The 23,343-nt window shown below is 50.5% G+C and overlaps 1 protein-coding gene across 2 annotated transcripts in view; it reads right to left on the reverse strand.

Moving 5' to 3' along the window:
- Positions 1 to 23,343, reverse strand: part of GARNL3 (GTPase activating Rap/RanGAP domain like 3) — a gene marked incomplete at both ends in the record, with an annotated part of 163,494 nt that overhangs the window by 10,784 nt on the left and 129,367 nt on the right. For both annotated transcript variants that reach the window (XM_080708491.1, XM_080708490.1), the window contains 8 exons: positions 3,133 to 3,199; positions 7,639 to 7,797; positions 9,233 to 9,408; positions 11,083 to 11,199; positions 11,489 to 11,587; positions 17,177 to 17,288; positions 20,052 to 20,126; positions 21,105 to 21,209. In XM_080708491.1, coding sequence (XP_080564617.1) covers positions 3,133 to 3,199; positions 7,639 to 7,797; positions 9,233 to 9,408; positions 11,083 to 11,199; positions 11,489 to 11,587; positions 17,177 to 17,288; positions 20,052 to 20,126; positions 21,105 to 21,209 — 910 coding nt within the window. The remainder of the gene's footprint in view (positions 1 to 3,132; positions 3,200 to 7,638; positions 7,798 to 9,232; positions 9,409 to 11,082; positions 11,200 to 11,488; positions 11,588 to 17,176; positions 17,289 to 20,051; positions 20,127 to 21,104; positions 21,210 to 23,343) is intronic.

Raw genomic sequence — 23,343 nt, forward strand, 5'->3', positions numbered from 1 at the left:
GGACGCGTGAATGCTTGGCTGTGGTCCCCAAGCGCAGACACCGGAGCCTTGCTCAGGGCAATTTGCCTATTAAAACTCTCGGTGAGACACAGTAACTTTCCTTTGTGCTATTAAAATAATTAAGTAGGAGGCATTAGATTCTAAAACCTATATTCCATTGAGTCTAAGATGTCTCCAAATAAAAGATACATCATTTTTGGCAAAAGTAGTAAGTTATACTATTTTAAATGTACCATTATATACAAAAGAAAGCCAGGCATAGCGGCACATGCCTGTAATCCTAATACTGAGGAGGCTGAGACAGGAGGATCGCAGGTTTGAGTCCAACCTTAGCAATTTAGCAAAACCCTGTTTCAAAATAAAAAATGGAAAAGGCTGGAGGTGTAGCTTTGAGGAAGAATGTCCCTGGGTTCATTCCCAGTACCAAAAGTAAATAAATGAAAAAGTAAAAAAGACATCTGCCTATAAGATATCATCCTAGATTCAGTAGAATATAATGACGAAGGTATCCAAATTCAGAGATGTGGGAATGTGAAACAAAAGGTGTTTCTTAGACTAGATGAAACATGGTCTTAACAAAAAGCCACCTGGCATCTAGTCAGGCTTCGGTACTGTACTCTGCATCAGGATTCTGTTCCTTATTCTTTTTTGGGGGGTGGGTACTGGGGATTGAACCCAAGGGCATTCTACCTCTGAGCCACACCCCGTCCCTATTTTAGTTTTTATTTTGAAACAGGGTCTCACTAAGTTGCGAAGGGTCTCACTAAGTAGCTGAGGCTGGTTGTGAACCTGCCATCCTCCTGTCTCAGCCTTCCAAGTACCGGGATTTTAAGTGTGCACCACGACGCCCGGCTTGGTTCTGAGGCTGCAAACACATCACTGTACCTGAGTGCTCTCAGTGCCTCCACCGCCACCATGCTGGTCCAGGCCTCTCACCTCTCATCAGAGGAGCACGGTGGCCTCCTGCTAGGGTCCAGATCTGCCTCCTCATCCCCACCCCAGTGCCGCAGGACTGGGAGGTGGGGCCTAATGAGAGGTGTTTGGGTCATGAGGCCACCACCCAAGGAAGAGGTTAATGCCATTATAAAAGGGCCTGTGGCTGGGGCGTGGTGGCAAACGCTTGTCATCCCCACGCTTGGGAGGCGGAGACAGGAGGATCATGCTGGTTGGGAGCCAGCCTTGCTGGCTTAAGAGACCCTGTTTCCAAATAAAAAAATATAAAAAATAGGTCTGGGAGTGTAGCCTGGAGGTAGAAGGGCTTCTAGGAACCCCAGTACCACCAAAAAAAAAAAGAAAAGAAAAAAGAAAATATTTGCCAAATTTCTCTCCTGATAAATGGTATTCCCATATTTATTAACTGCAAAGTAATTTATCAAAACTTCTGATCCATAGAAATAACCAGCATCATTACTCTAAGTTGATAAATCTGGGCTCAAAAATACATTTTATGTTTTAGTTAGACTGGGCAGTGTTATCTGGGAATTTATTGAATTTCTTTTAGCTTTAAGAAGGTTTGCCTGGTGTAGTGGCACATGCTTTTAATCCTAGCATTTGGGAGGTGGAGACTGGAGGATCGGGGTTCACAGATGGTCTCAGCTACTTAGCGAGGCCCTTCGCAACTCAGTGAGACCCTGTTTCAAAAAAATAAAAAAGGCTGGGCGTGGTGGCGCACGCTTGTAATCCCTGCTCTTGAGAGGTGGAGACAGGAGGTTTGAAGCCAGCCGCACTGGCTTAAAAGACCCTGTTTCTAAATAAAAAAGTATAAAAATAGGTCTTGGAGTATAGCCCAGAGGTAGAAGGGTTTCCAGGAACCCCAGTACCACCACCAAAAAAAAAAAAAAAAAAAAGACTAAAAAAATAAGACTGGGTATGTAGTTCGGAGGCAGAATGCCCCTGGGTTCTATCGCCAGTACCACCAAAAAAAAAAAAAAGTTTCTTTTAGTTGGGCAGGCCTGGTGGCAAATGCTTGTAATCCCAGCATTCGGAGGCTAAGACAGGAGGATTGCAGGTTTGAGGACAGCCTCAGCTGCTTAACGAGGCCCTTTGCAGCTCAATGGGACCCTGTTTCAAAATAAAGAATAAAAAATAGGGCTGGGGGTGTAGCTTGGAAGTAGAATGCCACTGGGTTCCATCCCTAGTACTGGAAAAATAAATAAATAAATAAAATAAAATTTTTTTTATTGAAATGTAATGTTAGCTTTGAAAGTCTGAAAATCCTTAAAGACACCATGATCCCCTTGGTCAGCCTAAAACTCACCGTGCCACCGAACCCAGTCAGGCAGCTGTGGTGAGGCAGGCCAGGTCACGGTTGGCCTGATTAATACCTGAGAAATGTAAAAAGAGCCCTCCTCACCCCCAAATTTGAAATCCAAACTGACCCCAAATCTGGAACTTTTTGAGTGCCAGCGTGTGGAGAGCCACGCCTCCGCACGCCGTCCGCATGCGGCGGGCCACGGGCAAAATGCGGTTGTGCTGCAGGTGCGTGAGCGTCTGGGAGGGTATGCAGTGCACGTGAAACGTAAACGAATTTGTGTAGATCCCATCCCCAAGATATATCAACACACACACACACACACACACACACACACACACACACACACCCCAAAATCCCGAGAGACCTGAAATCTGAAGCATTTTGGGTCAAAGAATTTCGGATGGGGCTACTCAGCCTGTCGTGGCGGGTAACGCTGGGCTCGTGGAGGGAGAGGGCCCAGATCGCCACGGCCGGCCCTGCTGCGCACCGGCCACAACCCTGAGGAGAGCAGTTCACCTCCCCAGGCCTTCCTGGCCCATCCCTACGTGGAGGATCTGAACAGAGGCCGCCACGTGCCATCTGTTTTGAGAATTCAATGAAATGAGTGACCACCGCGCGCTAAGCACCGCACGCGGCACAGAGGAAGGGCCCTGCCGGACACCACCGTCCCCGCACATCTTGGAGACAGGCCACGGCTCGCAGCTCTGGCGCCCTGTCACTGGGAGATCCGGGGGATGCACTTTGCAGGTGCTGCCTGGAGTGCAGGGAGGGACCCAGGGAGGGGACATCAGGCACATGTTAGGATAAGCGCCTTCCAGATGCCCAGAGAAAGAAGAGCCGGGCATGGCGAAGGGAATAGGAACACGTCCTCGACTTACAGTTGTAACACAACAGCAGGCCAGCCTCTCCATCTTCGTACACATCAATAGCTGCAACAAAATTAACCTGCAATGATAATGGGCAGCAGTAGTGGCGGGTGGACAACCACACTGGGAAGACTTCTCAAGCTGCAGCGCCTGGTAGCAGCCTCCGGCCCCTGAATCGCGGGGCTGTGCGCTGCTCCCGCCTCCCAGCAGCCACCGTGCCCCAGGGCCCCGGTCACCATTCGCTGTGGGTATGAAAGAGAGAAGCCCCCATTTTTCTTCCTGGGGCGTTCTCACTATCTTTTTTATTTTTGTGGTACTGGGGGTGGAACTCAGGAGCTTTCTACCTCCGGGCTATACTCCCAGATCTATTTATACTGTATTTGGAAACAGGGTCTCACTAAGTTGCTGAGAGCCTCACTAAGTAGCAGAGGCTGGCTTCGAACCTGTGCGATCCTCCTGTCTCAGCCTCCCAAGCGTGGGGATTACAAGTGTGCGCCACCACGCCTGGCTTTTCTCACTGTCTTTTCATGGCCTTTGAGAAGCTCTGGGCTCAACACCCCACTCACCCCAGTCTGGCAGTGAGAGTCGTGAGGCCAGCCCCAGGTAAGGCTCCGTGCTCTATCTCCGCCCTCTGTCCTAAGCTCCGCACAGCCCGCATCGCTGTTTTCTCATCTGTCCATTCCTGTAGGCGCCTCCCTCAGGGGATGGGGCTCGGTGCCCTCCACTGCTGTCTCCTTAGCATATCCCCCACCCTGGGTACGGGAGATGGAACCCAGGCCCTCGACCGCTGAGCTGCACTCCCAGCCCTTTTTATTTATTTTTTAAACTTTGAAACAGTGTCTCACTAATTTGCAGACTGGCCTCTAACTTGCTGTTCCAGCCTCTCAAGTCCTGGCATCACCTGTGTATGGCACCTGGCTTCTCCTCAGCATATCTACCTGGCTGGCATGTAGCGAGCCAAATACTACTTCTGGAACAAATCAGTGCACACATGAGGCCCCGCTCTGCCGGTCAGAGGTGCAGCTCTTCAGCCAGCTGCTCAGTCTGAGGGTTACAGCCCTGCACGCCTTCATGGCCACTTCTGGAGAGCCAGACACAGGAGGCTCCGTTGCTTCATTTGTGAAGGGAGCTGATAAGAGTACCTGCTCCTATGGGGCTGAGTGTCTGAGGCATGACTAACCCCCATGCTGGACCTGGCATGTGGTCCCTGCGTCCCCTGGCCACGGGCCAACTCCGGTGGGTGGTGTACTACCTGAGGGCACCTCCCGGCCCTACCACTGACTTAGACCCACTCTTACTCAGGTGCCCTGGTGGCGCGAGGCAGTTCACCAGGCCCCGTGCTGCAGGGACAGGACTGCGAGCTTCTGAGGGGAGGGGCCCGCCTGCCACCTGCTGTGCACCCGGCCTGCATCCCACGCTGTCCACGGAGGCCACAGCCCACCCAGTTCAGGCACTGAGTCTTTGCAGTCAGGCAGCCTGACTCCGGTCCTGCCTCTGCCACTCACTAGCTGGGTAGTTTGGGGAAAATAAGTGACTCTTCTTTCTGAGCCTCAGTTTCCCTTTCTGTAAAAGTAGGGGACACAATGGGAAAACCCCAGGCCTAACGTCATGACACACTTGGATGCAGGGCTTGGTAAGAAGTGGTCGGGCGGGGAGAGGCCGTGATTGTTATGATGATGGGAAGGTGGGCTGCCGGGGTTGAGCGGCAGCGCCTCTGTGCACTGGGGTGGGCCTGGTGTCAGCGGGTGTGCAGGTGGCCCTCTAGACAGAGGTCGTGTGTGTACAGGGAGGCAGGTAGGGGCAGGGTGGGGAGCTGCTCAGGCAGGGCCACAAGGGTTCTAGGCCTGGTCTACAGGAGAGCAGATTCAGGCTGCAGGGCCGGCCACAAAGGCTCCAGCCCCAGGCGGATGCAGGACAGAGGGCAGGTTGGACCTGGCCGCAACCTCCTCAGGTGCCCATGCCATGTGACCGACCTTCACCAGCACCGCCACGGGGAGGCCCCTTTATGCTCTGACACATCGTCTGTCTCCTCCCAGGGAGCTGGCCTGGAGGTGTCACCTCCCCGCGCTGCTTCCAAGAGCTTAAAGACCTTCACATTTAGACACTCACACCACAGATCCTGACATAGGAGGTCTGGGGCAGGCCACAGCACTGGATTTTTATTTTTTACTTGATTAAAAATCAATAGGTTCTTTTCTTGGCATTTTATTTCAGTGGTGCTGGGGATTGAACTCAGGGCCATTCTACTTCAGAGCTACATCCCCAGCCCTATTTTATTTTTGATGTTTGAAACAGGGTCTCCCTAAGTTGCAGAGGGTCTCACTAAGTTGCTGAGCCTGGCCTCGAGCCTGCGATCCATCTGTCTCAGCCTCCCAAGTACTGGATTACAGGCATGTGCCACCACTCCCAGGTCTTCTTGGCATTTTAAAATGATAAAAGTAAGCTAGGTGTGGTGGCACACACTTGTAATCCCTGCACTTGGGAGGCTGAGACAGGAGGAGTACACAGGTTCAAAGCCAGCCTCAGCTACTTAGTGAGGCTCTCAGCAACTTAGTGAGACCCTGTTTCCAAATAAAATATAAAATAGGTCTGGGAGAGCCAGGCGTGGTGGCACATGCTTGTAATCCCAGCATTTGGGAGGCTGAGACAGGAGGATCTGGGTTCTCGGACATCCTCAGCTACTACTTAGTAAGGCCCTTTGCAACTCAGTGAGACCCTGTTTCAAAATAAAGACTAAAAAATAGGGCTAGGGATGTAGCTCAGGGGTAGAATTCTTCTGGGTTCCATCCCCAGTACTGCAAAAAAAAAAAAAAAAAAAAAAAAAAAAAAAAGGTCTGGGAGTATAGCCTGGAGGTAGGAAGCCTCTGGGTTCTACCTCCATTACCACCAAAAAAAGAAAAAAGATAAAAGTACTGTGTGGTGGTTGTAAAAATTCTAAATCTACACTTGAAAGAAGTAAAGTCCCATCCCACCTCCCCCAGCCCCAGCTGGGAGAGGCTGCCCCCATGGGTTCTGGGCTAGCCCCCAGTGGAGGACCCCGGGGCTCTGGGACCGGTGCTGAAGATGAGGACCAGGGCCTGGGGGTCAGTTCCCAGATATCAGCTCTAAGGAGACCTTGGTTCTGGGAATGAGGCCAGCACTGGCTGCTGGAGTGGGGCAGTAGGTCACAGCCGGCCAGCTGGTACAGTGAACTTGGTGACCTTCAGAAGGCCGCTTTAGTGCTGAAAACTTTCCTCTCTCGAGCTAGGATCGTCTTGGCCTGAAATGGGGATCAAGTGGTGGTGGGGAAAAGGTGGTGTGGAGCGGGAAACTGGGCGGGTCCAGTGAGCACAGCGCGTGCTCAGAGCTGGCAGGCAGTGGGCACCGCTTGACCAGACGAGTCCCCGCGGTCAGCCGCCGTCGCCGGCTCCCCTTGGCAAAGGCCAGTCCTGTTCCCACCAGGCTTGCTTCTGACTAGCTATTATCTGCCACATTGCACGTCACCTTGTCCGTTTCTCTAGGGCTTAGCTCCCCGATTAGACAGTAAACTCCTTGCAAAGATGCATAGCTGTGTCTGCCTTAGCATGCATGCCTGCTTGGCATAGAGTCCCACTATGGCAGGAGGGCTGTGTGCACTGATCCTCCTCTCCCAGTCAAGACCAGGGAAGGGCTACGTTTTTCTATTCTCCTTAATATATGTACTTTTTTTTTTTTTGCGGGTCTGGGGATGGAACTCAGGGGCATTTGACCTCTGAGCTACACCCCCTTCCTTATTTTTTATTCTTTATTTTGAAACCGGGTCTCACTGAGTTGCAGAGGGCCTCACTAAGTAGCTGAGGCTGTCCGCGAACTGCGATCCTCCAGGTCTCAGCCTCCCGAATGCTGGGATTACAAGCGTGCGCCACCACGCCCGGCAATTTTGTACTTTTTAATCTTAGGGACAAGGTGTGTGTGTGTGTGTGTGTGTGTGTGTGTGTGTGCGCGCGCGCGTGCGCACTCGCGTTATGCTGGGGATGGAATCCAGGGGTATTCTATCTTCAAGCTACACCCCCAGCCCTACTTTATATTTTATTTGGAAACAGTGTCTCACACAGTTGCTGAGAGCCTTGCTAAACCGCCATGGCTGGCTTTGAAGCTTAGATCTATCTCAGCCTTCCAAGTACTGAGATTACAGGCATGCATCACCAAGCCTGGCTTGTATCTTCCTTTCCAACTGGGCCCTCAAGGGACGCAGACGGATGCCGTGCCCACACTGGCCACCCCATCCCAAGCTGTGAGGCCGCGGGGCCACAGAGCAAACCTGACTTCCAGCCGCCCTCCCAGGATGCAGTCAGACCAATGTTCTCACTTATTTAGTTATTTATATTCCGCTTTAGTCTCTTCCTGTCTTTTCTTTGGAAACACAGACACCTGATCTGAGTGGGTGAAACTGGCAACTTCATGCTGTTGAGCTTAAATAGCGTGTTACATAATACGAATACATAGTGTGCAATTTGAAAAACTCCGCATCGTGTCTCTGATTCCCAACGGCCGCCTTACCCTGTTGGCCTCCACGTGGTGCAGCCTGAAGGCCTCTCCCGTGCTCTCGTTCACCACATCAAACTGGTGTCGGTAAGCCACACAGATGAGGTTGTCACTCTCTTCTGCCGGCCCGTCCACTAAGGTCATCACCGCGGGGGGGTCGGACAGGCAGATCTCCTGTGTGCGTGAGGAGGAGGAGAAGGCAGTTAGGACGGAGCCGCTGTCTTCACATCAACTTCCCCGCCTGCCCCTCCTGCCAGAAGGGGGGACGGCGGGGCAGCCGGGAAGAGCAGCCAGGGGTCCCCACACTTCTCCCATCTCTAACCCGTCTAATCTAACTCTAATTTCTAGGCTAGGAAACAACTTTACACATCGGATTCAATAGTACGGGTCAGCGTGTGACCCTGTGACTCAGTAATACCTGCTAATAACCTTTGTGAGCACCTCACAGGCGCCACAAGCACACCCTGCCGACAGACAGAGGCGAGCAGGGCGCTCCCGCCTCTCAGCCACCAGGGCCACCGCGGTACCGTGCCTAAGACCTGCACTGGCCTCTGAGCATGCTCTCCGCTAGCTACCTGCTAGCCAGAGCCATCTCTCTCTCTCTCTCTCTCTCTCTCTCTCTCTCTCTTTTTTTTTTTGGTGGTGCTGGGGAATAAACCTAGGGGCATTCGACCTTCGAGATATACTCCCTGCCCGATTTTTTTTTGTGTGTGTATGGTACTGGGGTTCCTGGAAGCCCTTCTATCTCCAGTCTACACTCCCAGACCTATTTTATATTTTTATTTGGAAACAGGGTCTCTTAAGCTAGCACGGCTGGCTTCGAATGTGCGCAATCCTCCTGTCTCTGCCTCCCAAGCGCAGATTACAAGCGTGCGCCACCACACCCGGTGTCCAGATTTTTTATTCTTCATTTTGAAACAGGGTCTCACTAAGTTGCAGAGGCCTTACTAAGTAGCTGAGGCTGGCTGTGAACCCAGATCCTCCTGTCTCAGCCTCCCTAGTACTGGGATTACAAGCGTGTGCCACCACACCCGGCTCAGAGCCATCTTTTAAAACACAGGCTGCCTAGCTGGTTCAGACAAAGCCAACATCCTTGCAAAGGCCTTGGGATGCCACAGAATCTGGTCCCAGGCGTGCCTGCCCTGCCCCCTCAGCTCTAGCCCCCACCAGGCCTCGGCCGCTGCCCCTCCGGCCCGCTGCCCCTCCGGCCTGGCCAGCTTCCAGGCGTCCTCACCCCTCGCTATCACTTCCGTGCAGCCTTCTCAGGGAAGCTTCCTGAGCATCCCTCCTACAACAGCTACCTCCGCTGCCCGCCCTTGCCCTGTGTCTCCCGCCCGGCTTGATTTTAGAGTATTTCTGCCATAGGCTCCTGTGCTTGTTTCTGTTATGCTTCAAATAGAGAGCAGAGCCCGAGCAGAGCAGCTGTGCGTGGGCAGGCGCTGATCCCCGGCACCTGCAGCAGCCCTGCGGCGTCTGCGAGCATGAATGTGCTTTCCCCCTCGCGTCTGGGGTAAAGTAGGTCTCCCTGGTTGGCTGCCGAACGGCAGCGCAGCACGGGGCTGTTAGGAGGAAAGCCAGGAAGAGGGAAGTGAGGGAAGAGAAAGCCCACCCTGATGTACTGGAATTCCTCAACAGGCGACTCTGACAGGGGCGATGGCAACGGGGCACCGGTCACTGCGCTTGGCTTGCTGTGCTTCCTGGTGATGAGAAGCAGTTTATTCCGAATCGCCACCACGATCCTCAGCTCTCTGCTGTGGTGGGTGTTAATGGCATATAAGTGGCAGCCTGGGGAGAGACACGGCAGTGCTCAACACGGGACCAGAGGCTCTGCAAGCCCTGGGCCGCGAGCGACAACTGGAATTGTTCCCGGGAATCCTAGGAACTAGCATAGCTCAGGGCCAGGCTGGGGATGCTTCTGCCACCTGGATAATGGACACTTGACATGCAAAAGTTAAAAAAGTTATGTTCCTGCTGCATGCTTGTAATCCCAGTACTTAGGAGGTGGAGACAGGAGGACGGCAGGTTCAGAGCCAGCCTCAGCAACTTAATGAGGCTCCCAGGAGTTTAGTGAGAGCCTGTTTCCAAATAAGAAATAAAGGTCCGGGGGTGAAGCCTGGAGGTAGAATGCCCCAGGGTTCTAGCCTCAGCACCCCACCCCCACACGTAGTATTCCCCATATTCTATAGTTGGTCAACTTTGGCACATACCAATCTTTCCTCCCTCCCTCCCTCCCTTCTCCTCCTCCTCCTCCTCCTCCTTTTTCTTTTTTTTTTTTTTTTTTGTGGTTCTGGGGATTGAATCCAGTGGCACTGGTAAAGCTATATCCTCAGCCCTTTTAAATTTTGAAACAGGGTCTCACTAAATTGCTGAGGCTAGACTCGAACCTGCAATTCTGCTGTCTCAGTCTCCCAGTACTAGGATCACAGGCGTGCGCCACCATCCACACCACCCACAGTTTCATAACTATTTCATGACGAGATTTAAAGCAGAGTGTGAGCCAAGGTCTAGGAACCAAAGTCTAAAAGTATCCTTACTCACAGGTTTGCTAATCTCAACACAGCTCCAAGACTTGTGGCCCCAAGCCGAGGATTCCTCCTAGGCCTTAGCGGGCTTTTCTATCTTTCAAGCTTCTTAAGAAAGTCGGCTAATCGGGCGTGGTGGCGCACGCTTGTAATCCCCGCGCTTGGGAGGCTGAGACCGGAGGATTGCAGTTCCCGGACAGCCTCAGTTACTAAGTGAGGCCCTCCACAACTTAGTGAGACCCTGTTTCAAAATAAAGAATAAAAAATTGGGTAGGGGGTATAGCTTGGAGGTCAAATGCCTCTGGGTTCCATCCCTAGACCTGCAAAAGAAAAAATAAATAAATAAAATAAAAAATAGGGCAGAGGGTGTGGCTCAGAGGTAGAATGCCCCTGAGTTCCATCTCCAGACCCACAAAACAAAAAAATAAACAAATAAAAAAACTAAAAAAAAAAAAAAAAACTAAACCTAAAAAATAGGACTGGGTGTGTAGCCTGGAGGTAGAATGCCCCTGGGTTCCATCCCTAGTACCACACACATACACACACACACACACACACACACACACACACACAAATAAACTGGTTGTGGTGGTACACACCTATAATCTCAGGAGCTGGGAGACTGAGACAGGAGGATTTCAGATTCAAGGACAGCCTCTGAAATTTAGTGAGACTCTGAAACCTAGCGAAATTGCTTGTAATCCCAGTACTCGGGAGGCTGAGCTAGGAGGATCATGGTTGTGGCCAGCCTCAGCTACTTAGTGAGGCCCTCTGCAACTTAATGAAAAAAGACCAAAAAATTGGGCTGGGGATAATCCCCAGACCCCCCTCCCCAAAAAAAAAGTATCAAAACAAAACACAATAAAATCAAATTCCTACTCATTCTATTTTAAAGTGAACCTGAGCAGAGTAAGGGAACTGAACAGAGCCCAGCCACCTTTGGTTTTCTCCAGCTTGTTTTCTCTGCAGTCCGACCTGCCCCTGCCGGCCGGCCTGCCCTCCAGGCCCTTCTGCACAGCGCTCAGCCTGAAGACAAAGATGCGGGCATCCTTCCCTGGTGACAACGCGAAGGCAGAGGAGGGCATCAGATGAAGGAACTCCAGGATCCAGGCAGGGAACAAGGGTGGCAAAGACACCCCATATCACCTTACTTACCATGCATCAGAGATGTACCCCTCTTTCCTCCCCTGCTCTGCACCCCCAGCCCCTGGACAAGCAGGCCACAGAGGGAACCCAGCAGGACAGGTCCCAGCCTGCGTAATAAGAGCCCAGCGAGCCCGAGTGCCGCGGCCGTGGAGGCCCACCCGCTCCCCTCCCGAGCGCGCCACCCGAGAGGGCACCACCTTTGTCTGCCCTGAGAACCAGGAGGTCCAGCGTCTCCAGCACATGCATCTGCTTTACTGGCAGAGTTCTGTCAAACACAGGCACGGATGGAAGGTCATCTGCAAAAGAAAGCTGGTTACTGGCCCCTGCAACCATCCGGTACCTTGAAACCCATGACATTTCTTGTGGGAGAAGGGACGGGGTCTCTCTAGGCAAGGCGGGAGCCAGCTCCCAGAGCTCTCGTGAGGTCTCTACAGGAAGGTAAGCACTGAAGCACTGAACTCTGAGCTTGGGGAGAACTATATGCCCTTCCCAGAACCCTCTAGAGGGATACAGCAGCATGGCTTGAAAACAATGTTCTTTTTCTTGGTGTTCAGCAAAGAAAGGCAACATCTCTCAATCCCAAGTTTACTGGGCTTGTTCCAAAGGCCTGAACATCAAGTTAAAAAAAAAAAAAGTAACAGCAGCCACTTCTCTTAGATATTTTCATGCAATATTTAAAAGGGCATCAGATCTTAGTTCATCTCGTATACTTCTTGAGAAAGCAAAATTAAAACATCTTTTTGCATTTAAAATGAATACAAGCTGGGCGCGGTGGTACGTGCTTGTAATCCCAGTTCTTGGGAGGCTGAGACAGGAGGATCACAGGTTTATGGCCAGCCTCAGCAACCTAGTGAGGCCCTTCCCAACTGAGTCAGGTCGTGTTTCAAAATAAAAAATAAAAGCTGGGCAGGGTGGCGCACGCTTCTAATCCCAGTGCTTGGGAGGCTGAGACTGTAGGATCACAGGTTTGAAGCCAGGCTCTTAGTGAGGCTCTCAGTAACTTAGCAAGACCTTGTTTCCAAATAAAAAATAAAATAGGGCTGGGGTGTAGCACAAAGGGAGAAGGCCCCTGGGTTCCACCCCAGTACCAACCACATACACAATAAAATAATAAATAAATAAATAAATAAATAAATAAATAAATAAGGCTGGGGGTGTAGCTCAGAGGTAGAATGCCCTTGGGTTGAAGAGATAGAATGCCCTTGGGTTGAATTCCCAGTAACACACAAATCACACACACACACACACACACACACTGAATATAAACATATCCTATCCTAGCATGTCCTGTGTCTGTATGAACAGTAATATGCCTATCAGTTTTCAACATTTTTCCATGTAAGAATTTGAAATTTCCTTTTTAGGCAAAAATAAAATTAGTAAAGAGAGAAATCTCAATTAAGTTGTCCAAAGAGCAGGAAAAAAAACAATTCAAGTGGAAATGCTTGAAAAGATTTCTGTTGATTGGATCAAAGACACTGTAATTACACACAGGGTTTGTTTTTATGGTTACTTATTGGGATCTTAAATTGCTAATAATTACCTTGACCCTGGGGAGCCTTGGGATATGGGGGCTAGAGGGATGACTCAGGCTGTTCACAGAATCTCTTCTGCGCTGGACACAGAACCAGGGTGGGGCTGGCTGGGCCGGGCAGGGTGGTCATTTTAGGCAGGAGAAGTGGCTAGCTCTTTTTTTTTTTTTTGGTGGTACTGGGGGTGGAACCCAGAGGCTTCCTACCTCCAGGCTATACTCCTAGACCTATTTTATATTTTATTTGGAAACAGGGTCTCACTAAATTGCCGAGAGCCTCACTAAGTAGCTGAGGCTGGCTTCGAACCTGTGCGGTCCTCCAGTCTCAGCCTCCCAAGAGCGGGGATGACAAGCGTGCGCCACCACGCCCGGTGGCTAGCTCATTTTTGGCCTGCATCTAGTCTTCAGGGCTCTGCGGTGGGTTTCGGCTGATTTGCGTCACTATGATTTAGGTGTGAGGATCTTGCCGCTTTCAGAAATCAAAGCGTAGCTGGGAATCCAGTCCCCTGCTCCTGCTGGCCTCGGGGCTCTGAGTCTATCTGAGCACAGAGGCTGCTAACTCCTATTAGACATACGGCTTGTCTCTGGTTCCTGTAGCTAGGTAAAGCTTGGTTCTAGGTCCCCTTTAGTTATTGGGGGAAACATAAATTTTAGGACAGCTCATCAACCACTTTCTGTTTTTCTCTCTCCCAGACCTTCACAAAAAGGAAATGATCCTCAGGGTCTTTGTATTGCTGCTGGGGCAGACTTAATTGGTCAGAACATGCGATGATCACTCGGGTATGTCATCATATTTGGCTAAATAATCACAATGATTTCATTTTGTGGGATAATGGCAGCAACGGCAAGGGCAGACGACTGACACTAAGGGCTCACTGCCTGCCGGACCCTGGCACTCGGCGTTGGCTCTGTTATTGAACTTGAATGTCCAATGGTCCGGTTAGGTGGGGGCTGTAATTACCCCATTTAACAAGCGAGGAAACTGAGGCTTGGGTGCTGGGGACTTGTCCAAGGTCGCAGGCCTTGAGCACGCACGGCCGTAAGTCACGGAGCGCTTGGCTGAGCGCAGGAGCGCCGTGTGGCTGGAAGGCAGGGGCAGGGCAGGGGCAGGTGGCACGGCGTAACGCCTGTGTGGTCTTGTCTCCTTCCTGTAGCCTCTGCATGGAGAAGCAACCTTTAGAGCCGGCTTTTCTATTACTGTGAAACCAAGCGCAGGGCGAGAGTGTACTGACTTAGTGTGTAGCCTCCCTTACAAAGGTTTTTTTTTTTTTTTTTTTTTACTAAATTAGAGTGCAGTGAATCTTGAATGTTAATAATGACCTTGGGGGAGAAGACTCTCAAGGACAAATCTCATGGAATCAAAGCAGGGCTGAACAGGATGGAGGAGAGCTCAGCCTGGGCGCAGCGGGCAGACCCCTGGGCAGCGGCCCTGACTCGTGAAGAGCGGACAGGAGGGAACAGAAGGAAGGGAATCTCGCCACAGCGAGGAGCAGAGAGCGCCTTGCATCGGATTCTTCTTAGCAAAACAAACAGGGAGTGTCACTGCACGGTCAGGACAGGAGGAAGAGAACTTGCACGGTAAGTGCAAGCCAGGGTGGGTGTGCACAGCTACCAGCTGAGGAACAGGGCTTTCTCCAAGCTTGGCAGCAAAGAATCTCCTAGAAGGATCACAACAGTCATTACATCTGACACCACCACTACATTTTTTTTTTTTTTTTAGGGTCTGGGGATGGAATCCAGGGCATTTGACCTCCGAGCTATACCTCCTGCCCTATTTTTTTTTTATTCTTTATTTTGAAACCGGGTCTCACTGAGTTGCAGAGGGCCTCACTAAGTAGCTGAGGCTGTCCGCGAACCGCAATCCTCCGGTCTCAGCCTCCCGAATGCTGGGATTACAAGCGTGCGCCACCACGCCCGGCTAAATGTGAACATTTCAGAAAGGGACTTGGTACTAGTCTTAATTTGGACTTTACATTTAAAATAAGTAGCCACAACTCAGATTGTTTTTCCGAGTTTTTTTTTTTTAATAAGTAGTCATTAGGAAGCATGTACTCTCATTCCCAGAAAGGCAGAACACAGGGAGATTTAACGTTCTTTTTAAATTTTACTTTATTTTTGGTGGTACTGGGTTCGAACCCAGGGCATTCTACCTCTGAGCTACACCCTCTTTCAGCCCTTTTTTATTTTGAAACAGGCCCTTGCTAGGTTGCTGGGCGTTTTACTACAATGCAAAGGTTTCCCCTGGACCTGCAATCCTCCTGTCTCAGCCTCCCCAGGGGCAATCCACCACTGAGCTGCACCCCAAGTGAAGCAGGGTCTTGTTTCACTGAAAGCCTTGCTAAGTAGCTGAGGCTGGCCACAAACCTGCGATCCTCCTGTATCAGCCTCCCAAACACTGGTGTTACAAGTATGCACCACCACATATGGCTAACATTCTTTTAATCACAAATTTCTCATACTTATTTGCCCAGGACTCTATGTTTAGAAATCTTTGATCAAGTAAAGACAAAGATAGTGGTAGTTCAATTTAGTTATAATTAAATATTAGTTGGTTTGGTGGAAAGAGCAGCCAAGTTGCAATAACACGTGGCCCGGGTCCAGATGTGCCACTAGCCGCTGTGTGGCCTTGGGCAGGCTGCATCATCCCTTTAGGCCTTGGTTTCTTCAACTGTAAAACCTAGAGGCTGGAATAAATTCTAAGGTTTTTTTAAAATAAAATTTTTGGCTATACTTTTGGCAAAATCTAAGGATTTTGTTAACTTTGATAAATGTATAGAAAAAATAATAGTTGTTGTGTGTGTGTGTGTGTGTGTGTGAGAGAGAGAGAGAGAGAGAGAGAGAGAGAGAGAGAGAAGAGAAGAGAAGAGAAGAGAAGAGAAGAGAAGAGAAGAGAAGAGGAGAGGAGAGGAGAGGAGAGACTGGGGATTGAACCTAGGGGCATTCTGTCTCCAAGTTACACCCCAGCACTTGATTTTTTTTTTGTTGTTGTTGTTGTTTTTAAGCAGAGTGTTGATAGGTTGATGAGTCTCACTAGGTTACTGCTGCTGGTCTCAAACCTGAAATCCCACCTGTTTCGGTCTCCCAAGTATTGGGATTACAGGCCCGTGCCTCCAGGCCGAGCAATAGCTATCATTTAATAAGCTGCTACCATGTGCCAGACACTGCCTTAAGTACTTAACGCAGGTGAGTACTTAGCCCTTAGAAGCACCTCCTTGCGGGCACACTCATCGCCCCCAGGCTACATCATCATTTTTCTCTGGTATAAACCGCTTTCCAGCGTCCCTGACTTTCTTTTTGGCTCTGAGGATCAAGTTCAGGCCTCGTATATTTTAGGTGAGTGCTCTACCACGGGGCTCCACCCCGTCCCTGGATTCTCTTCAGGATCACGAAGAATCTCTCAAATTAATAATTTAAATTCTGAATTGATTAATTTTAAATGATCTGCCTTTTATTAATCATAGATATGATTAGGCTCGAGACACACAATTAAGACAAGTATAAAAATAAAAGGTAAAGCCAGAGAGCAAATCCATGCCGGAGCACGGCGCACCTCTCCCGCCGTGCGTGAGCGAGGGGCTGCGGCTCTGGGCCACCATGTCCCTGTCGCAGCGGTGGCTTTGGGGTTCTCCCAAGTGGCTCCCTGGCAGTGGACTGGGCAGCTGCCTCTCCGCGGTGGGCAGGCGCCCGCGAAGCTGCTGTCTCTGTGCCCGGCTCCTTCTGCGGCCACGGAAGGTGACCAGTCGCCAGTGTTTAGCTCTGTTGTTCATTAGGAGACTGGAATAGTCCAGGGGCACGCCCCATGGTGGCTGCTCTGTGTACCATGGCACTGGCTACCTCTTCAATTTTATTTTATATTGAGTTGAAATCTGTCTCCCTGTCAAAATATTTGTTTCTATAGCCACCAAAAATGGTTTATCTAAGATTCTTACTTGTTTTGGATACCAACTTCTTTTTTTTTTAAGCTTTGATTGATAGCAAGTCCTTGAGAGAGTGGCTCCAAATAATGTATCCTTTTGGGTTTAAGATAAAATGTTGGGGCCGTGCTAAGTATTGTCTGAAAAGGAGATTCTTTTACAGGTCATTTTATATCTGGGGGCCTAACCAGAGATTGGAGGAGGAAAAGACCCCCTGGCTCACTCAGCCCCTGGTCCCCTCTAGCATGCGTGCTTCGGAATTATACTACCTCTGCTCGCCCTGAAAGCAAGGGGTTCATTTTGTAAGGGAGCCGAACTTTGCTGACTCCCCTGCGGACCATGCCATTCATGGCGGAGAGGGAGCGGACTGGCCGTCGCCCACCTCAGAAGTACTACCAGGCACACACACAAGACATTTGTAGGAGCAGCTACTCACTAACCGTCCACTAGCAAGACTCCAGCATCAGTGGACACCAGCAAGGCCTGGCCCCAGGGATCTGCACACACGGCTTCGTGAGGGAAATTACTGCAGAAACACTGGGGTTCCCAAGGCTGCGAGGCAACACAAGCATCGGAAGATAAGTGCACCAGGAAAGAGACACCGCGGTCCACAAGAGGAGACGCAGGGGACGCCTGAAACAGTAACACAGGCCAGCCGTGGGGCAGTCGGCCGGACCCGGGAGCGGCCGGGTCTGCGGGGGCCTTTCTTAGGAAGGAAAATCTCCCTCCAGACAGATATGCAACAGGAGTGCAGTAAATTCACAGTTTGGGCACCATGGCCTGTCTCTACATGGTAAGACTGTTCCTTGGGCAGTCGAAATATTAACGTTTGCTAAGCAAACAGTTTTCTTTAACACCTGAAAGTTGGGCCAGCTGGTGCCTGTTCTTTTAGAAAATTCACGGGAGTTCATCATAAAAATAAGCCCCACATTAATTCTATGAAGAAGTCATTCCTGTGTTGCTGGTTCAGTAAACGTTACATCATGCACAACGTCTTACTATGAAAATGCTTATTGACTCACATAAGGCTACGAAATCTTAAAGAAAAAACAGTATGTGTTTGTAGGATGTCAAGGAACCTACTCCTGTTTCCCGCATGGCACGTTCAGAACCACGTGACCTCTTCCTTGAACCTTATTTTCATTTCAGGCACGAGAAGTTATTACTCTCAGTCTGTAAATACCCAGGGAGATGCTCAAAACAGAAGAGAGGCTCAGAGGACCACCATCCAGAGTGTGCCTGGGGCCAAGGGTGGGCACAGTGCGAATGACTGCGAGCTCAGACAAGAGCATGCGTCCCTCTCAGGAAGCCTGGCGTTAGGAGCATATCCTGATTGCTAAGATGAAGCCGCACCGTTCTAAAAGGATCAGCTAACGAATGCAGAAACATTCTATGACCTAACGCCGGGCTACAAAAGGGCAGGCCACTAATTGAAATGACATTTTCCCAAGAAGTCTGGCACTTCTGAGCCCGTGACTTGCAGCAAGAGGACACGAGAAAGTGGAGCCAATGCGGTCATCCAGGAGGCAGACGGGCCAGTGCGTGAGCTGACACCAAGAGAGAGGCACCAGGGCCCACCACACAGTGTTCTCTGGCCAGAGGACAGTTTGGAAACTTATGCACAAAGGGTTCTTTACCCAGACGATCCAAGGTCCTGGGGGGACAGAGGCAGAGGGAGGTCTGTGAGCCCCGGAGCTTGGGTCCCAGATGCTGTGTGTGTGTGCCGTGGATGTTTTAGTGGGCAGGTGTATGTAAGGTGTCCCTTGGGTGCATGGCTTCTCAAACTGCCGGTGACTGAGTTTCAGAGAACTTCTGAGTATCAGGGCCTGGAGTGTCAGAAACCCACTCCCACCTGGCCCTGCTGAGGCTGTGGTCTGAGGACAGTGGTGTTTGCCCTCGTCTCGGGCCCTCCTGCCAGGTAAGAGGTTTGGTGCAGTTTCTGCAGGGGGTACATAAGCCCAGGACCCTCGTGTGGGCTCCTGTGAGAATATCAGCACAGCTCGTAAAATGATGGGTGCCGAGGAGGCTGACACAGCCCAGTTCTTTGGGAACAGATGGCTCTAGGGAATAGCAGGCAGGACTCTGGCCTCTGAGTGCAAGTGACCACGGTCTGTGGGTCCTCTGGAGCAGAGCTTCTCCAAGGATGGCCTGTGGCAGGTTATAAACTGACCCCAACAATGCAAGTGGCTCTCTGTTGTGGTACCATAGACTGTTGCTTTAAATGTATGCCTAAGACTTTCTTAAGCATGTTATCAAATCTTATTGCAATTTAGTATTTATAAAATGCTTGGAAACACTGAGAATTCCTACCATGTACACAAATAAGTAGATGTGGGTTTTGCAGCCTTGGGGAAAGGAAGGATGCTTTGCCATTGGTCTTGTCTCAAGTTGGTTGTGGTTTTTAGGGTCAACTGCATTTTGAGCTCATAATTTTTCTGAAACTAGATTTTAAAAGTGCATAGGTTCAAATCGTCTATACCACTGTAACTAAAGTAAATGCACAATTCTTTTGCTTTCGTAACCAGACATTTCTCTAGTGAAGTAACGTGTGCGATTCTGTTCCATTTAAGTAACTTACATATTCTGAACGTAACAGTACATAGGGAATTGGCTATGACACAAATCATGCATATGGCAGGTTCACATTGCATGCTGTCATCCTTCTTTCCTGGTCTATTCCTGACCTGGGTTTTTCCCCATGGGAAGTGGAGACAGGAGTATCTGGCTGGCCATAAACTCTATAAACAGGGGTTTCTGGTAGACCATAGATTAGGCAGCCGTTTCTCTACTGCGCCCCTCAGACCTGAGGCCTCGGCATCCCCTGGGAGCTGGTTAGAAATGCAAGCCCTTCAGCCCCACCTCGACCTACTGTGTCAGGAACTGGGGTGATTCGAATACACACTGATGCTAAAGAAATCCTGCCCACAACCTTCCTGACTAGAGCGGGCCCGTGCCAACAGCACAGAAATGCTACACAGCTCCTAAGCGATGCGACCCTGACCCCAGCCTAGGCTTATGCATCAGAACGTGCCCTTGCTCAGATGTCAGGCGTTGCACATGCACGGAAAACCTGAGCAGTGCCATGGAGCTGGCCTGGCTGACGGAGCCTGGCCGGCAGCTCTGCTCTACTCATGCAGGCAAAGACTCGAGCTCGCGGGAGTAGAGAGGGTCTTGATAAATGATCTGCACTTTCCCTGTGGACTCTGCAGGATGCTGCTCTTCCCCCTCTTGCCCCCAGACCTTCCCCAGGCATCTCTGTAACTTCACTGAGGGTAAAGACATTAACAGCTCAGCTTGAAGGTACCATCAACTCACCTCTTTTTTACAGATTCCGGAAGCTGCCAAACTTGACGGGGCATCCCCTCTCACAATGGACTTTAGTTTTAGTGCCTACAGAACAGAGATCTCTTAACGTTTGTTATCGGGCAGCAAGAGAATAGCAAGATAAATAACTGAGATTTGAAAAAAAGTATAGCAAAGCAGGAGTACTTAGAGACTGACCTACGAATTCGCCATTCAGGATAAAGAATGCTGCTAGTGGAGTGAGGCGAAGCTCCTGACAGTGTCCCAGCCCAAATCATTTCAGTGAGCGAATGTGTCGATTCTGTGATTTCTACACTGTCAGCACTGAAAACTACAGATTCTGATGGCTCAGACTCTCTGGAAGAAGAGGCCAGGTATCTCTAAATAAGGACCAGTGTATGGGGGAAAAGTGATTTTCCCTCCAAGCTGTCCATGACCACAGAACTGTTCTTAACCACCTGCCCTGCTCAGCGCTCTCTTTCTGGTCAGACCTCATCTCAGCTGGCAGCCCTCCTCCTCCTCCTCCTCCTCCTCCTCCTCCTCCTCCTCCTCCCTGTTGTGATGTGGGATCAGGGCAGGAAGCTTAAAGCTGAGAAGTACTAGTGCTGCATGGGAGCAAGGCAGAGGGAGAGTGATTTCCTCCGTGGGCTGGGATGAGGGGACAACTGGGAGCCATCTAAGTGTGTGACAATAGCTTCCTGGGGGCGGGTGGAAATTCAGGTCTTCTGTGAGCAGCACCACCGCCAAGGAGCACTTCTCAAATCGGCTCCCCACTCTGCAGAATGTTCCAGAGGGGCCGGCACGTAGTGTGCTCCCTGGCAAGGGGGAGCCAGTGGGACACCTGCTGCCAGGCGGTGCAGTCCCACTGCTGCAGAGTGCGCCCCTCACCACACGACAGGGGACTACATCTAGTGTCGTCACAGTCTTACCGTTCCCATGGCAATGCTAAGGGAAGCACAGAGCCCCGACAGCAATAGGCAAACACGTTTCTGAACGAGGGCCATCTGCTTTGGATGGGACTCACAGCTACATCTCTTGCAGAAGAGATTTCAGAACAAAACCCACCTGCCCTATTCTAACAAATTCTGCCTGGCGGGCCTCCTCTTTCTTTCGGGCCGACTTGGGAGATTCGGGTAAGACATCACTGAAAGACCGTCTGTTAAGCATGTTCTAAAAAAGAAAAACAAGTTATGAATCTCACAAACAGTTATCCAGTCTCATCCTTTGGCTTTCTTCTCTTACTTTTTTTTTTTTTTTTTTGTTATACTGGGACTTGAACCCAGGGGCATTCTACCTCAGTGCTATCCCCCCAGCCCTATTTATTATCCTTTATTTTGAAACAGAGTCTAAGTTGCAGAGGGCCTCACTAAGTAGCTGAGGCTGGCTGCAAACCTGCAGTCCTCCTGTCTCAGCCTCCCAAGTACTGGGATTACAAGTGGGCACCACACCTGACATCTTCTCTTTTAATTTATTTATTTATTTTTGTGGCACTGGGTATTGAACCCAGGGACATTCTACCTTTGAGTTATACCCCCAGACTTATTTTATTTTGAAATAAGGTCTCACTAAGTAGCAGAGGGCCTCACTAAGTTTCTGAGGCTGGTCACAAAAATACGGTCCTCTTATCACAGCCTCCCCAGTACTGGGATTACAAGTGTGTGCCACCATGCCCGGTGTTTGGCTTCTCTTACTGCACAAATCTATTGTTCAAATGGTCCTATTTCTGCCCTTTGTATTCATTCATTCATTCACTCATTCAAATGAGCACTTACGAAGCACTTGATGTGTGCCAGTTCTGTGCCAGACACAGGGATAAAGAGCCCACAGGTGCAGAGCCAGCTGTGTAATGATGAGGACATGGGCTTTGAGCCGGGCAAGCCAGCATCTCCATCACTTGTACAGTGTGCCCTGGCCCACGCTGCACAGCTCCAGGCTGCCAGCCCCAGAGCGCTGCCCCTGGTACACAGCACACTGACTTCTCTTGCATGGCAGACACAGGCTCTGTCCTCTTGGAACACGGAGGCCAGTGGGCTGATGGATTAAGTGGCTGATGATGTGGTTAGCACACGTGGCCTCTGCTATGGCGGGGTGTGGCAGAGCCACTTAACAGGAGCTTGGTTATGACTGGCGCCGTGGATGCCTGGCTAAGGCGGCCATCATTACTTATCTTGGTACCCTTGCTGCCCCTTCCCTGACCTTAGGGGAAAAAGGAACTGATGGATTACCAAGTAAGGTTTCCTCTGTATTTTCTGGGGCCACTTGGTGAGAATTTTTAGGGTGCACCAGTCAGGCAGATGTCAAGGGTCTCTAAAAGGACCACTGAGTGGTCACTGAGCCGAAGGGCAAGTGCCATTTTGATATCCTACAACTCCCCCAGGCAAGCGCAGGACACCTCCCACTTACATATATCCTCAGCAATTCATGACTTTTACTGGAGTTTGTGAGTGAATGCACACTCAAGGGCAATTCCCACACTTGTTGTGCAGCCTTGTCAAGCAGATACGTTTTGTGTTTTCTGTGGTTGGAGATTGAACCAAGGTGCTCTTTCACTGAGCTACGTCCCTAGCTCTTTCTGTTTTTTAATTTTGAAACAGGGTCCTGATAAGTTATCACGCACTGGCCTCGAGCCTGTAACCTTCCTGGCCCAGCCTCCCAAGTTCTGGGATTCTAGGCGTGGCTTGGGTGAATGTTTTGAGCAATGGTATGCACCAGTGAGCCCCTGGCCGCGGTGACCTTACACTGAACACACGTGCCCCCGAGGAGCTAGGAGGGGCTGGGTTTCTTCAAGGTGAACATGAATTGGGCCAGGAAGTACCTGGTTCAAATGGGTCTTGAGCGCCTGATTAAGGGCAAGCTGGGAAATGCCCTCAACACTTCAGAGAACGCCGTGCCTCTCTCCACCATCCCCACTTCTGCCCTCCATCAGGGTCCCACGCGGCAGTTATGCCAAGATGGCACCAGAAGACGCGCTGCCAGTGCTCCGGCAGTTGCTGGCACTCCTGACTGTGCCTCAGCTTCATGAAAACACGTCCCTGTATGGACACTCCACGACTCCCTTCCTGGGCGGCAGCGAGCCCATAACAGGGGTGGTGGCCGCAGGGCAGTCTGCTTTTATGATACTGGGGATGGAACCCAGGGGCGTTCTACCTCTGAGCTACACCCCCAGTCCTATTTTATTTCTTATTTTGAAACAGAGTTTCACTAAGTTACTGAGGGCCTTGCTAAGTTGCTGAGGCTGGCCTTGAACCTGTGGTCCTTCTGTCTCAGCCTCCCAAGTACTGAGATGACAGGCACGTGTCATAAT

The sequence above is a fragment of the Muscardinus avellanarius genome (assembly GCF_963383645.1).
Source record: "Muscardinus avellanarius genome assembly, chromosome: 13".
Taxonomy (NCBI): Eukaryota; Metazoa; Chordata; class Mammalia; order Rodentia; family Gliridae; genus Muscardinus; species Muscardinus avellanarius.